This window comes from Oenanthe melanoleuca, chromosome 4 (genome assembly GCF_029582105.1).
Source record: "Oenanthe melanoleuca isolate GR-GAL-2019-014 chromosome 4, OMel1.0, whole genome shotgun sequence".
NCBI classification, from domain to species: Eukaryota; Metazoa; Chordata; class Aves; order Passeriformes; family Muscicapidae; genus Oenanthe; species Oenanthe melanoleuca.
Genome location: NC_079337.1, coordinates 50,397,799 through 50,415,058, shown reverse-complemented (window position 1 = coordinate 50,415,058; position 17,260 = coordinate 50,397,799). Strand labels below are relative to the sequence as shown.

Here is a 17,260-nt window from a genome sequence, read left to right as displayed (position 1 = left end):
AATTCTGTACATATGTAAATTAGCCAAGAGGAATTTATGTGCAAAAGGATTAGTAGTTACCTAAAATCTGTAAGTGTATAAACTATGCTGTGTTCAAGAGTAATCTAATGTGAGGTAATTCAACTGATCTTACAAATATTTGATTGCAACATTTGTTGCTTTCCACTGTTCAGATATTTTACATATGAACTCTTAGCACGGCAGCCTAATTTTGATATGTGACATCATTTTCCATATATAACCGCTGTCAAATCTGACTTAATTTTGGTCATTTTACATTTAATTTAAAAGTGTGTCTAAGAAATTAAAGATCACATCATTAATTTTTTTTTAAATTATTTTTTCTTCATTCTGCATCATATATTAAAGATAGAAATAACTTTCTCTGTTCCCATTAGCAAAAAGCGAATAGAGAAGAAAGGCAATTATTTGCAAAATGTAAAAAAAAATTATGATAATTTGACAGACTTTTGTTAAATCAATCTACCATAGTGTACTCAAAAAGGCACACTATAAAATAAGCTCTTATTTGTTAGGAAACACCATACTTCTCCTTGATAAAAGACTTCAAAAGTTCCAAGTGGTTTAAAAGAATGGAATTTATGTTTCCTTTGAAAAGGAAGGTGAGGATACAAAAAAACCCTTCTTGCTTTGAACTTAATTTTAAGAAAGTGAACAGTTGACAATACAGACAGTTTTATGGCATTGTTACAACAATTTAGTATTTTGCATACATGCAACATCACATCTAAGAATAGTTCTCTTCTTTATAAACTTAGTTTATCATTATGATGTTTCCATAATATAAGTGATTATTTAGATGAATGCACAGACTAACTGAGAATTTGCACCTTTTAAAATCCTTCTGATTGTAACTTGGTGGTACACTAAGAGGGATTCTGGAAGCCTAATTTTATATTTTGTTTACTGAACAACACCCTCCTTTAATGTTGCTTTTTGAGTCTATATTTTACATCCATGTTTTCTGTGATTTGTTCAAACACTGGGCTCAACCTATGCCTCTTGTGGCATTTCTTTTTCAAATGGCACACTGGTAGCAGTGCTTTCTTTCATCTTCTGACATTTTCTTCTTAGTTTTCGAGGGGTTTTTTGGTATTTTTTTTCACTGAAACATCCCTGCCAGGAGAGGTATTGTTGTGATCAGTGAGTTTTGCGGGTGAGGGTGATATCTACTTGTACTTTGGAATTTGATACAAAGGCTGGTACATCTGTCATTTCCTGCCTAAGGATCCTGTACAAAACAGTTAAACCAACTTCCCTACATCTTTCACTCTCCTTGCTTTCCATAACTTTTTTATTTTAGTTTTGGCTGCTGTGTAAGTCTCTACCTTTAGAGCCCTACTGTGCCTTTGGGATAATCTTTGCTGTCTGATGGATGGAGTTTTATTCACCCATGAAGGAGCAGCAGTGCATTTTGGCTAGAGAGGAGAATAAATGCCTCTCTCAATCAAGGGCAAGCAGGAGGGCTGAGGAGTGGTGGAGGGGCAGGAGAAGCCCCTGAAATCTGTTGTACCCCAGGTGGAGTAGGAGTGTCTGTACTGAGCAGGGATTACTGATCCAGTGTCTCCAAAGGCCTGGAGTATACAGCTTTCCTGTGTTGGGCCCATGAGATGAAAAGTAGAACTTTCCTTAACAAAGTAAGCAATAAATGTATCAGCTTGCTATTTCTACCACATCACAGTGATCTGTTTTAAATATACATATAAAGTAATTAATTCCTTGAGTAATTCTTCTGCCTCTCATGAACATTTCACTAAAAGTCCTTTCTGGCCTTGTATGTGCAAATGGAAACCTTGGTAAGCAATAAATTTAATTGACAGCTACTATTTTGTGTAGATTATAAATTAGGCAATGATTTCAAAAGTCTTTAAAACAACCAAATATTAATGCCTCTAAAAAACAAAATTACATTAAAAATAAGTATTTGTCTTTTACCTCAGCTTTTTTAAACATTAGACTCTGAAGTCTCGCCATTCTTAATTTTCTTTCTGTCTTGGTGAGTACAATATGATGGCTAGAGAAATTATAAATAAATATAATACTATGAAGTGACAGAGGATCATTAATAGAGAAAACAGATATTCTGCCTCTAGGCAGATTAATTCTGGGACTTGGAAAAGTATGTCCTCTGTTCAATCAATACAGTTTATTCTCTTCAGCATTGGCTTTCAGTAGTAGTGGTGGACAATGATTTTATATACACTGACAGATAGGAGGAAGGCAGGACTTTTGATGCATAAATATTCTTCATACTTGTCTGTGAAGTAAAATATCTCAAATTCCTTCTCAGAGTCTCAGTTCCACAGGTGTCTATCCCATGCAGATTCATGCAAAGATTTTTTTTTTAATTGAATAAATTACAAGATCAGGAAATTGCAATGAGTGGGAAAAGGAGGAATGCAGGAAGTCAGAAATCAGAGAGAATGTATGGGTGTGGTCATCATCAGAATAAAGTGCTGACAAATGTCAACTGAGGTAGATATTAAAGGGATGATTAAAAGAAAATTTTATTAAGCTATAAGAGCAAGGGAGAGAATCAGGACAATTATTATTTCACTTAGAAGTGAAAGGCTATGTAGATGTGTTAGAGATATACATGGGAGACAAAAACTGGAAGCCTCTATAAATGGAGATAAAAGCAAAAGCAGGAGTCTGATGTACGTAAGACAAGCAGGACCAGATAGGTGTCACCACAGAATTCTGAGTGATATAGAGCAAAGCATGCTATGTCTTCTTTTAAATATATCTCTCAGGAAAAAAAAGGTACTGTTTTGTTGGAGAATAGGAAATACAGTGCTTATATTTAAGTAGTGGAGAAGGTGGAAAAGAAGGGGGATAAAGGTCTAAAAGTGTGACCTCATCTTTTATCAAACTGCAGAGCAGAGTTTATATGAAAAAAAATTAAGTTATTGACATAAAGAGCGAGGGAAGATAGAATGAAAATTGAAAATGCCTTTACTGAAAAGAGTTCATACAAACCAATCTGATAACTTTCTTTGAAAAGATAACCAATTTTCTAGACAAAGAAAATTTAGTAATCTCTCTCCTTGGACTTCAGCAATCATTTGATACTGTGCCACCTGGGAAATTATTTGTGCACCTGAGGAAGATGGGAATGACTAAAGGAATAAAAAAATATGTAAGAAATTCACTTAAATGAGATGACAATTGGTTTTCTTGCAAAGATAAGCATTATAAGAAGTTACTTGAGTCAAGTATCAGCCTTAAGAATATTTTTGCTTTATATTTTAAAGCAAAATGAGTGCAAATATAATAAGGAGACTTGATTATGAAACAAATATGATAAAATGATAAACTTCATGAAATTGTGTGATAATTAGATTGTATGAGATGAAGGATTAGAAAACATTCTAAACTTTAGGATTTAAATCTTAAAAAAGACCAAGAACAAGCTGTAAATTCAGTTTGGAGATAATGATATGGGAGCAGTAGAAAAAGAGAAGAATTTAATAAATTAGGAAAGAATTACTAGGAGTACTAATGACAAGCAAATTTATTTTTGCAATATAAGACTGCATCAATTTGAGTGCTGCTGTGAGAGAAACACACATAGTCAGGTCATTTAAGAAGTCATTCATGAGACTTCCTCTGAAAAATCGTTCTGTTATTCTAGTCAACCATTTTCAGGAAGAATTAAGCTTACTTTGAAACATTCAGAAAAAGCTGTCTAATAACCATGGAATATAGACTTAGCTGTGGAAGAGAAGACTAAAAGGGCTTTGCTTATTCAGACTTCAGGCTGTGAGAGACGTGCTGTGGCAAGCTAAAACTGGATGGCAGAAGTTGTTACTATCCTCAAGGCACGAATACTTGAGGCTCCTTTGAATCACTTTGTGAACCACTGCTTTGTATATTAGGGTAAACCAAAACTGGAATTCTTTTACTTTAATACACCCAGCTGAAGAGTGCAATAGTACATGAGTTCTTTCACTGGCACATCATATAACCTGCCCTGAAGGCTTGAGTGCCTATCAGGAGGGTGGAGCAGATGGTAACTCTTCCTGCTGCCTGGTTTTCAGCCACTGCTACATCCACCTCAGAGCCTTAAGAAAGTAAGTGGGGAGAGGAGATGTGATTGCTTTTCATAAATATGGGAATAAATATCAGCATAACATTAAAGAACAATATTGTCATAACAGCAAATGTGTACCACTATATGTTTAGTTTAGGAGCTTAAAAAAAAAAAAAAAAAAAAAAAAAGAGTAATTAAACTCTCTGAGATTTAGTTAACATAAAAAATCTTGATAATTTTGAAATGGAACTTCATCCATTTAGAATAACAGAATTACACAGATATTTTCCTTCCAGTAAGTTTGTGTTTTCCTAAGAAAAGGGAAGAAGAAAACAACAAAAGGTGGGCCATGCTTAGTTCCATAATGCTGGATTAAATTGTTATTAGCAGTATCTACACCAAGATCAAGCTATGTTCTGTAAGATGTTTAAAGGGCAGCACACACTTGTCAATGTGAGGTTTGTAGCAACAGAGCCATCTAAGGATATTAGTACTTGTGCTTCTGTTTTTCTGTGAACAATTTTTTCCTTGACATGTCAGTATTGTTCAGTTTTTAAGAGGTCCAGAGTTTTTGTGGCTTGATTGTAATAAATAACTTAAATAGGTATCATTCTTATCGTTACAGTGCTTTTTAATGCAGTACATTGATAAGCAAGGTGACTGAATTTTGATAAATGTTTTACATAAGCTGAATGCAAACCATATGGAATTTAGCATTACTGAGACTTTTTAGGTGGATTAATACTGTTATTCCACTCTGTGCCTTCAAAATACTGTTAGCAAGGTATATTTCTGAATATGATCTACATGACATAAGTCAATGCATATGTAGTGAAGATAGTACACAGATATCTTTATAGTGGACTGTAATGAAGACAGTTATGTGCTTCAGGAACAGCAAATCTTTCTAGTGAATAGTATTAAATAGGCAATTTTTAAAAATATTTCATTGCTTCTGCAAGAGTGGATTAAAGAGTTAAATGGGATATATTTTATTTTGGGTTTCATTCCTACCTACTACTAATAGAAGGTATATTCTTGTCATTAATCCACAACATTTTGGGTTTGTTTAGAAAGAACTGGTTTCTAAACCTTTAAGTGGATGTGATTTTTTAAAAAATTCTAAGTTCTAAATTATTTATTTTGTGGGGATGAATTAATTACTTTCAGGTCAATGGCATGTTCACAGTTCTTCCATCTATAACCACTGTCTTTGTGAGCCAGTAGTCCTCTAGTGTTCAACATCAAGAGTGGTCGACATGTCACCATAGTTTTGCAAAGTGTGACTATGAAAATAACATGAGTGGTGGGATTTGACAGCTTCCTAAATGTTCTTAAGTCATTTATAAGCACAGTGTGAGAAGGAAATTAATAAGACAGAAAGTTTGTAAAGATAACAGATGATAAATGTTTATTTTATCAATTTTATGCTTGCAATGATGGGTAAAGAGGATAATTTTTTTCGTTTGTGGATTTTTGTTTAGTTTTTGTTTTCATAAGAACTAAAATATTTATTTTGATGGACTTGCTTTACATAACATACAGGACTCAGAAGTCATGACAAATTTAATTTAAATGAGGTTAGATGAGAATACAATCATGTTAATCTCTGTGCTAACTCTAGGTGTGTTGTCCTTTAAAATGGTTTTCTTTAATTTCTGTTTTTTTTTTTTTTTAACTTTTATTCTCAGGATTATTAACTTTTTATATTAATTTAGACCACATCTATTACAGAATTTTGATTATAAAAAACTATGCATAGCTTTGTGATCGTGTGTAGAAATCCTCATTAATTTCTTTTTCAGTAAAAACCTGTTCATGAGTTTCATTTTGCCTTTTTTTTGCCCTATATGTGGCTTTTACATGTGTATACAAATGGCACAACATTAAGATAGTGAATATTTTATTTACTGATTAATTTTCTTTTGTGTATTTAAGAATATGAGAATTATCTTTCCTCATGCAACACATACATCCTAAGGAAATATATTCAATACACGTTCTGTAGTTCCCCATATCCTATTTTGGTCTTGCCACAAACTGAAAGTGAAGTTACATGTGTATAAGAAGTTTAAAAATAGGCTAGAAGTATCTTGTGAAATATAACAGGAAATCTACAGAGATATATTTTTATCTGGCATTTTCTGTAGTGGGCAAAAATGAGCATGTTGTGCCTTTCAGTTCCGCTTAAGATCGTTGCAGAAACTTGTAATCTGTCACATTTTTAGTCATGTGCACATGTCAATCAGATGAATATATAATATACATTGCAATCATAACATATTTACAGAAAGAGACACAGTTCTAAGAATAAAGTGAAATGAGTGGCAAAACCCCCCCACAATAAAACTGTACTTGCAGAAGTTTAATAATTAATAAATTTAATAATTCTGACTTTGCAGCAATATGTTATGGCTGGGATCACTATGCTGTATTGACATGTGACTTCTCACTTATTTAATGAAAAATAATTACAATTAATAACAAATATATGTCACTAAACTAAGAGGTTGCTTCCCAATGGCGATGAATACTTAAATTAAAGAAAAAGGAGAAACAGGAGAAAATTAAGATCTATGAATAAATCTGGGGTATTTTTACACTGATTTTTATGTACAGCAGCATCGAAATTCTGGAAGTAATTTCCCATTGAAATAGTCAGGCAAAAGAATTGTAACCTATCAAGAAATTATGTAAAATTATGCCTATGATAAGCAAGTGTACTCTGTATGTAGCAAGAAACTTCCAGGCAGATATTTTAGTGTTATGGACTGGATTAGTGGAGAGCTACAAGCCTCTTGCTCATAACAACTGAAGTAGTGACTCTCAGCTCTTCATTTAACTCTGGGGTATGTGCAAGAAAATGGAAGCAGGGACAAGACAGTAGTATCAATTTCATGGCAATTAGCAAGATTCTTGAACTGCTGTAGAAAAATGGGGAAAACAGCACCTAATTTAACATAAATTTGGGGAGAGTAGTCAATTTTCTAATTATTTTCTGTCAATTACTATGTATGGATTCATCTACTAATGACACAGAGGATGTGATTTGGGTATTTGGGTGTGAATTCAGCCTCAGTCTATGTGTGGAGTCTTTCTGTGCATATTTCTGAGCACCACTGAGCATTTTGAGGCATTGATTTGTTCCAGCCTTGTCTTTATATTGTCAGGCAGTATGTAGCACTTGCAGTGCAGGTGCAAGGCCTTCCATCAGTGTGCTCTCTGTGCCTGCACAGTGTGTGCCAAAGACTGGCAGGTGATGCAGACTTTGCTGCTCATTAGGATGTGATGTAAAGAGGCACAGCAAATTGCAAATCCCTTTGTATGCTGCATCAGGTGTACTGCAGGTACTATAGGGACACACACACTGAAACTGGTTGCTTGAGATTTAATGATATAACATATTTCATTTGTGATAAAAAAAAAAAATCAACATCTTGTCTAGTATGTGCCAAGTAATTTGTTTTGCTTGTTTTAGGTTTACTCTCATGATTTATAATTTTATTTTTTAACCAAAAATAAAAAATAGTATCAGTATCTGTCTTACAAAAAAGCTCTAATTATTATAGAAGGTGTATGTTACATCTGTGAACTTTTTTTTACCTCAGAAATATCTTATGAATGAACCAAATGCTCACAATTGTGTTTATATTTTGGAAAAGAATATTTAAAATGCATTTTAACAGATCTCTGTTGATTGCATACTGGACAAGTCTACTATTCCAGTGCATGTATGCCCATTAAAGTTAGCAAAACTTAATTTTTACATGAATATGAATAACTGTTAAGTTAGGAATTTTGAGTTAGTCAATGAACTTAAATGAAAGGTACAGATAGATCAATAAAAATGGGTGGGTAGGTAGGTAGGTAGGTAGATAGATAGACAGACAGACAGACAGACAGACAGACATACCGGGTTTTTTTTAATTGATTGTTTTGGCCTATTTAGTGTTTTTGATGTTTTTTCAATTTAAGTCAGTGTAAATTGAGCAAAGAGGCTTTGTATGTATTTTGGTTGGTGATGATGAAGAATTTTAGGTGTAAATATATTTCTTCTGCAACCAAAACAGAATGTTTTGCTTGCTTGTCCCAGATGGCTTCATGTAAGAAGATCATATTTAGATTGAGGAGCAGACATTATTTGAGGACGTTTGAGAGTCTATTATGGATTATGTTCAAGAGTAAAAGACTTTTTATAGAGGTGCTTGACATTGCTGTTCTACTTTTGTGTAATTTGATTTTAAATTTACATATGTGTAACAGATTAGAAGAAATGATTCATTAAAATAAGGATGCAGCAGTCAGTGATGTAAAATAAATATAAATTATTAATAATTCAACTGCATTGAAAAAGCTGAAAAAACTGATAAATGCCAACAAAACGTGTTATATAACCAACAATAATGGGTTAATATTTTTTTGTGTGGATGACCCAATTCCAAGTGATGTTTTAAATGCTGCTTCTGAAGAATATATTGGACAGAAGCCTTCAATGCTTATCACTAGATATGCATGTCTCTTTAGTGCCTCATTTCTGTCACAAGCATATTGATTAAAGTGATTCAAATGAATAAGGTTCTTCCCTAGTTCTCAGTTTTCTTTATGCTCACCTTAGAGAAAGATATTTGATACCTGGCATTCTGAAGAATGTAGATGTTCATAGAATTGTCATTGAATACTATATGTATAGTCAGATTCAAACCTGGCTTGCTCACTCTGTTTTATCTGGTGGTTGGGTGAGAGAGATGAAGGGAAAGAGGAGTTGCCTGTTTGTTTTCTTGTAATATTCCTACTTTTTGCTTCTTTCAATTCTCTGCACTGCACTATTTATCTCATCATTTAATGGGAAAGAGTTATGCTCATCACTGATTCCTGAGGCATCTATGTTATTTTCCAGACTAGGAAAAAACTGCAGTAACTCTGAGTAAGAAAGTGAAGAATTTATAAATCACTCCAAATTGTCTGTAATTTGAAACCTGTTTCTGGGCATGGTTCACCTAATTCCTTCTTTTTCTTAAGAAACATGAAACAATATGTTTCTGTACATGCCTGTATGAAACAGTTCTGTCTTTGCTGCCAAAATATTTACTCTATGGAATATGTTTGGACCTAAGGCTGAGAAGATAAATTTTTTGCTCACTATTAAGATCCATGGTAGAGGGTTAAGTTAGCCAAACCCTGCTCACATCCTGGTAAGCAGACATGTATTTCTGTATTTTTTGTAGGTGGATTCAGTGCAGACTACGCAGCACCCTGGCCACATTGAGGAATCATGTAAAATGAATGTATGTGCTCGTAAGTGAATTATTTATGAAATGACACTCCAACTCTAAGGGATGTTGGATCACAAAATCCATGAACTCTCTTTACTCTTATGTTGAGACATTGATTCCCAGGGGGCAGGGTTACTGCAGAACTAAGTGGACCTTTAAAGCAAAGCTATGAGAAAAAAATGCAAAACAAAACATGATAAATAATGATAAAAACTGCTGAAAACAAGAGATTTAGATTTCATTTTGGATGCATTTGGAGTGATATTAAATGGAGTCAAGAATCCAAAACAGGAAAACAAATGGTACATGAGAAAGGTTTGGTGAGCAGAACTGATCGTAAGTGGAGGAAGAGGATCAAATAGCATCTAATTCAGGAGTATGACTAGGATGAAAACATTCACCATTTTCTTCTTTGTTCCATCTTTGAAAGGACTGAAATTTGATTAGATGACTTATTGAATTAGTAACTGGAAGATGAGTGTGAACAAGGTTGAATTTTCAGTGCTTGACTCAATGAAGTGTTTGTGGTTTGCAGAAAAACACCAAAAAAACTGACCGTAGTGATAGGCTAGATAAACAAAGAAAAAAATATACCTCAGGACTGAAATTCTGTGAATCCAGAAGGAGTCTTAATATTTGAAAATCTTTGTCTTGCTCAGGGGCATGAGAGAAAGTGTGGAGGAGGATTCAGCTGAAGCAGTATTGGGTCCTTCAGATTTTCCTGTGAGAAATGTCTCTACAAGGAAATTGAGGTAGATGCAAAGAAGAACCAAACATGCTAAATGATATCAGCAGATAGGGAAATCAGCTCACATGGTACACATACAGTTTGGCTGCTAAAGACAACTGAATTCACTTGGCTAGAGAGCTCCAGACTAAAAGAATTGTATCATGGATTGTACAACTGCCAGTATCAAAACCATGTATGCAGAAAACCTCTGACTCTACAGTCACCACTAAGCTATATACATCACATAAAAACAAAGACTATAGTGCCAACTCCAATTTTATATACATATACATATATATATATGTGTACACATCAATTTTTATATTCATTTTCTGTATGCATTTGGATATTACTCTATATATCATCTTATGATTTAGAGAAAGGCTGAATATTTTCTCCTAAAAAATTTATTTAGTCATATCCTTCATCATAAGAAGCAACAAAAGAGGATATTTGAATAATAATACTTTTCCAACAGGGTATTTTTCTTAGGAATAAAGCATAACTTTAGCTGTTGAAGTTTGTGATGTAAATCTGGTATAACCATATGAGAAAACTACATTATATTTGTAACAAAACTGTATATTGTGACTTGCCTTCACATATGGCTTTTCAACTGTATGAACAAAAATGCTGAAAAATACTTTTTCTCTCCTGATTGTTATGCATTTATGTCTGAATTAGCTCACCCTTTGTGTTTATCCCTCCAAAACTGATAGTCTGCCACTTATTTCCATTTGGAGTAATTAGTTCTGAGTGGAGGAATTTATGATACAGTAGGGGCTTTGACCTCTTTATTGTGCTGAAATATATTATCAAACTTCAAAGTCAGTAGGCTGCTACCATATTGATTATGTTTTCTGTGGACAAAATCAATGAGCAAAATTAAAATAAAAAAATCAATTCTTTCATTTACGAATTGATTCAGGCTTTCTATGTGTACATTGTTTATTGAAACTTGATTGCTAGTCTGGATCTTTAGTAATCCTGCATAAAAAAATTAATAAAATACACAAAGAAAGAAAATTACAGTTAAGACATACAGGAATGAGAAGGAAAAAGATGCAAAAGAGATCAAGAAAAACACAGTTTTCTATGGGAATGAATTGTTTAGGAATATCAGAGAACTATAAAAATTGGTACCAACAGCTTTGTCAAAAAAATCAGCACACGGGTTGTTTCTTTTGCATTTTCTATCCCTTTCTTTAGTTCAATTGGTGCTTAGAAATGATGTGTGAAATACCTGCAGTCCATGAACCATATTTTGAATTCAGAGAACTTGGAAATCTTACCTTGAGATGAGAAAAAAAGAGGAAAAACCACCAAAATACTTAAGATGTAACATTTTGCAGAAATAAATGCACTAAGTATGCAAACATATTTGTAAAAATTTCAGCCTTTTTCTGAATACAGACATTATCTAAGAAAAAAATTTAAACCTGGAACATGTATAGGCATTGTTAAGTACTTCTGATCAGATTCTTATCTCAAATAAAGCAATTATTTTATTTCAATAAAATTATTCTTCAACTAGAAGTGAAATCAGAACTGTGTCTTCTGTGTTCATTGCAATTTCATTCGTCTGTATTTAATTTTCTGGTCAGAAGCAATTACGAAGAAAGAACCCTTAAAAAAAAAAAGTGCAACTACTCTCATTTTCAGATTTCAGAGAGTTTAGCAATCAAGCAATTTGTATGGAATAAAAGCACTTTTATATTGCCTCCTGCTACAATACCAGTGGGGAAAGGGCAGCAAAACAGTGGGAGACCAAATGAAGAGTTTTTTCTTCTGTTACATCAACTTGCAAGATACTGGGAGCTTCAGAAATCACAAGTGGTAATATTGCTTTTATGAACTATTTCTTTCCTCTTTGCCTCCTATGGCTGCTTCATTGTTGGGTAGTGTCTTTTTTATGTCAGAATGAGGGAGTGAAAGATATCTGTGACAACAGATATTGTTTTTGTTTGCTGTTGTCCTGCTTGGATGAGAGAAAAAAAATACATCCATCTGACTCTCATTTTCCTATCTTTTAAGAAGAGGTTAATTTAGAGCTTTGAAAGCCAAATATGAATTGTCTTACTCATATGAGCCAAATATACCCAGAGATTTCTTCTATAAGTAGAGACCACTCTTTTTCCATTATCACTTTATTTTCAATTGTTTTATACAAGAATACTAAAGAACAAGATGTGTCAGTAGAAAACTGTCAGGGAAGTTGTGATATGCAATTTTTTCAGCTCGTTACAAAACAAGCTACATAAATTATTAGTAAATTATTATATGAAGTGGCAACCAGTGGGAAAAGGAAGCAGTATGGAGCAAGATCTCTTTGTCTCTTCTTCATGGTTCTACTTCTGGTGAACGTGTACTGCCACAGTTTGTAGAGGCACTCTCAATGATGCCAAATGCAATTTTACATATAAAGAGAGAAGTAGATATGGTTTTTGCAGTAGTACAGAGCTTGCTAAACTATCTGCCAAACCTAGACTAAAGGATTAAATTAAGTAAACTTGCACAACCCAGATCACACTTTAGTCTTAGCGTGAACAATACAATTTAATTAAAGCAAATTGTTTTTGCAAAGGCTCATAAACAATTTAAAACCTTCATCTGAGATTTCTCAAGTTTATAAAAAAATCTCTGTCCCTACTCTTCCTTCGTTTAGGTCCATAAGCACAGACCCTTGGATTCACCCAGTCATCATTTAAAAAGTCTGGACAATCCATGCTTTAACACATTTCTCATTTTACTCTTTGAGAGTCATTCAAAAGACTGAATTTTGCTGAGCTAGTAAAAGATAGCTTTGTACTCTCAATTGCACTGGCTATATTTAAATTTCCAATGTGTACTTAATTATGCATTCTTACAAACTCAGTATTATCTCCCTTTTCATTGGGGAAAAATTAATCCATTGTGCTTGCAGACATTATATCTGACTTTTGACATTTCTTTTAGGGAAAACTATAAATATGTGAAATGCTGTTCTATCTTCTGTGTTGCTCTCAATATTTTACCAGAATCTACATTAAGAGCAAATATGATGAATGTGACAAATGTTTTAAATCCTTTCCATCACCATGAATATGCCTACAATTTCACTGTTTAGCATTAAGCTCTTTGTTTTTGTTGGAATGTGTTCCTGAAATATCAAGAAGCCACAATTGAATTCTATTCTCCACCATACCCCAGTAGATTACTATTTCACCAGATACTTTTCCTTTGATCTGTAGTTCCTAGGAATGGCATCTATCACAGGAAACCAGTTTGTTGCCCTTTCTAAGGAATTTGTAGTGCTAATGAGGAAAAAAAAGAAAAGGCTTGTTATGACCCCTGGCAGTTAACAAAGAGCCCTCAATATTCTTCAGTGGTGGAATTCACGAAAGGAATTAATGTTTCTACATTTAGTTTAAAATTAATTTTCTTCCAAATCAGATTGGTTTTCACAGTTAGATCGTCTTAGTCTAGCCCAGTAACGCTATTTTGAATAGCAAGTGCCAAACAAACCAATTAAAAAAAATCTTTTTTTTTTGTTATTTAAACATACAAATGCTGTATTTATTTATGAATTATCTATGAAAAATATGACAGAGAAAAATGTTCTACTGGACTTGAATAAACCTCATTATGCTCTAAAGCCTATTTTATCGGGCTTAATTATCTGTTTATGTTGCATTTTGCAGAGTTTTTATTCAGGAAAGCAGGATTTTCAATTGGCTTTTGACACAAAATAACCCTTTTTTAAACTGTGAAACTGTGTGCCAACAATTGTTTTTGCATAAAAGGTATCACTTCTTGAATATTGTCTAGAGCAATTTTATTTTAGCAAATACGAGAAAAAGAGTGGTATATAAACTAATTAACCTCATAAGAAGTGTGGGCAGAGTTCGAGATCATAAGTGTCCATCTGCTTTCCTTTTTACTCTTGGAAAAATGATAATTTTCTTCTGCTATGCAGCCCTAAACTATGAGGATAGTAGAAGTACACAGGGAGTAAAGAAAACTCTAACCAGTCTCAGTTTTCACCTCTAAGGAGGGAGTTAGCATGTAGCCAGTTATATAGGCATAATTTTAACAGGTAAATTATGATTATTGTAAAGTTTGGCATCTCACCTAGCTGCATAGTGTCACAATCAGTAGGAAGGAGGCATATGTGGGAACCCTTTCATTCAGTCTAAGTTGTTTATCTAATATTAAGATGAAATCCTTTTTGGTGTCTCTCTGAGAGTCTGCAGAGTGACCTAATCTCAGAGGAATTTTATATGTGTTCAAGCTCAAAATCTTTCTCCATGTAATGTCAGCTAACATGGAACAATTTTAAGTAGAAATGTCTGATCACACTTGGTTTGTTTTGGCCTACATCTAATGATAGAAGGCAGTTTGCATATTTGACATTACGGACATCACAACACCATTTCTATGGAGGGGCAGAAAACCTGTCTAGCTGTTGAAAGGCTAGAAACCAGGAAAATCAGTCTCTGTTCCTCTGTCTCCCACTGGTACCAACTTATTTGGGGTTACACTTGTGAAAAGGGTATTTTTCATTGTCTCGGTCAGAGAAAATTCTTAGATCCATTTAATTGTTGAAATTACTTACAAGTTGTAATCTATGAAATCCATAGAAATGTCTGTAAAGAGATGTGTGATGTTGTAGAAATGCTTCAGTGTCTTCCATTTCACTGAAGATGGGAGAACTGCTTTTCAGAGGAAATCCTTTTTTTGCTCAGCATCTATGAACTGCCTCCTGCCCAAAAGGTTTGAAAGAGATATTAATTTTCATCACTATGTATATGGGAAAGTAACATATATATATATGTACACTTCAGGGCACTTTTGTCAAAAAGTGATTTAGATTTAACCATGCTACAATGAAGAAAAAAAAAATCAGGTTACATTTCTTATGCTTAAAAATGTTAATATTATTAAAATTTATTATTGAATCAATATTTTATGTTGGTTTTGAATATAGATAGCACATCTGGTTTTATACAAGTATTTTGTGACTGTGAAATATGAATATATTGAATGGTTAGTGGGCAAAGTCTTTCAACAAATTGGAGAAAAGACATGGAAGCAACTAATTCAATAGTATTGTGAAACCATTGATTATATACTCAGTGCTGGTAGTGACACAAGGATACATGAGCTTTGTCCTGAGAAGTTTGCATTATAAAGAGAAAACTAGACAAGCTGTGGGAGACTCAGTGTTTTTCTTGTTTCCTTCATCCTGCTTCCATCCCTCATTTTGAAATACTCCCTGTGGAGGGCATTAAAAAGTTGTGAATTAAAGCTCCAGGGAGCCTGAAAGCAGCAGTTATAGGCAGTGTTGTGGAATAAAAAGGGTAGACTTCCTGATGCAATTAGTCAGGTGTTTCCTATGCATGATAAAGAGTTTATAGTGCAAAGAAGGTGGTGAAAGGAGAATGCAAATAATAGTTACATGTGTCTGTAAAATTTATGTCATGTTGTGACACCAAGTCATGCTCGTTTTTCAGATGCTTAAAAGTATGTGAAGTCTGAGCCTCTTGCAGTGATAAGGACTTGATAATTGCTGGTTACCTGTTGAGTTCAGTTTTTGATCTTTCAGGGAAGATCAGTTTGAATATTTTTATGAATCTGACCGTAGCTCTTGAGCAAAGCTTGTGCATTTCTCATGTACAGACATTGGATCAATCCTAAAGAACTTGGAGTGTATGCAGGGAGCTAAACCAAATAAAATCTCTTGAAGCAGCCTCTAGTTTTCCTTTATTTTTCTTACATTGATGGCGTTGATTTCTGGCATCAATACTGAAATAATGGAGAGGTAAAAACGTAGGGGCAATATTAATAAACTGGTTTTAAATTTTTATTCTCTAATTTAAAAAATACAAATTAAAAAAAGTAAATTTAATTTTTAAATATAGCATTAGATTTTTAATATGACACAATTTAATTTTGTATTGTGATGTAGAGTACCTCCATGCAGCCTTCTGCAATTTGTTTTTAATCATTCTCACTGAAGTCAGCCGAGCAGATAGATTTTAATTTCTCTCGAAAATTTATTTTGGATAGGATACATTTTGAAAAAAGACATACTATTTTTATACATGTTTTTAGGGTGATTTTTGTATTATTTTTTTTGTGCCTTTGATTGAGTTTGTGGCTTATTGTAATACACTTTTAGGTAAAAAGTGCTTTCAGAAAACAGGCTTTATAACTATGGGAGATGAGGTATAATGTCAGAATCTCTGCTTTACAGAATTCATTACTGTTAGTGATCGTAGAAGATGATACATTTGCAAGTCTTGAAACAAGGCAGAAGATTTTTGAATTGTCATTTAGTCCATTAATTTTCTAGAATCTCCTTAATTTTTATTTTAGATTTCTACTTAAACATAAAATATGCATACAACAGACATATTTCTATCTTATTGCCTACTTCAGTAGAGGCTGCATTTATACCATGAGCTGCATTGACTTCAAATGTATAATCTGTTTACTATGTAGAATTGGGAAGTGGGAATTTGGGATCTTGTTAATGACACTGAGCTACTATCCTGGGATGAAAGAAACCACCTTAGATCTCTGTGCCTTGACTGCCTGGTGTATTAAATACATGTAGGACAGCTTACATCACAGTACATGATAAGAACTGCTCAAGAAAATTCTACCCATGGTACATGAGTGTCAATGGGAATTTGTTGATTTATGCCCTAGTAGAAAATTTAGGGAAACTCTTCATCTGCACATGTGCAGTGTTTTTGTTGAATTTAAATGTTGAAATTAAAATAATAGAATTATGAGATCTGGCATAATAATTTCAGCTTTGACATTGTCAGAATAATATTTTTTTCTCCTATTAATATGATGGGAAAAATTAGGTAAAGAATTGTCTTTAAAATGCAACCATTTCATTTTTTGCATAATTTATTGGAAATATGCTAAAACATTTCTCTTATAGAGCACTGGCTCTGCTGGATTTCTGGCCATGTTGAACTGCACCAGGGGAGACTTAAAATGACTATTATAGTTCATGTAGGAAATAGTGTTGAATTTTCAAAAATCTTTCTTATTACTTACCTCAGTGATTAACTCTTTGAAACAATATGACCCTAAAGTGTAACCACCAGACAGATGGACAGATGGCTATCCACATCTTGCAATAATCAGTGAATTCAGCCAGGTGTCAGGTGGGAAGATTCTGGACATCTGTGTCATCTCTGATCT

At 33.5% G+C, this 17,260-nt stretch overlaps 1 protein-coding gene across 3 annotated transcripts in view; it reads left to right on the top strand.

Annotated features, from left to right (window-relative positions):
- PCDH7 (protocadherin 7) overlaps positions 1-17,260 on the top strand; it is a 252,554-nt gene that overhangs the window by 41,856 nt on the left and 193,438 nt on the right. The window contains exon 2 of one of the 3 annotated variants that reach the window (XM_056490650.1): positions 9,280-9,339. The exons of the other annotated variants lie outside the window; for them this stretch is intronic. Within the exon in view, the coding sequence (XP_056346625.1) occupies positions 9,280-9,339 (60 nt within the window). The remainder of the gene's footprint in view (positions 1-9,279; positions 9,340-17,260) is intronic. 3 annotated transcript variants of the gene reach the window in all.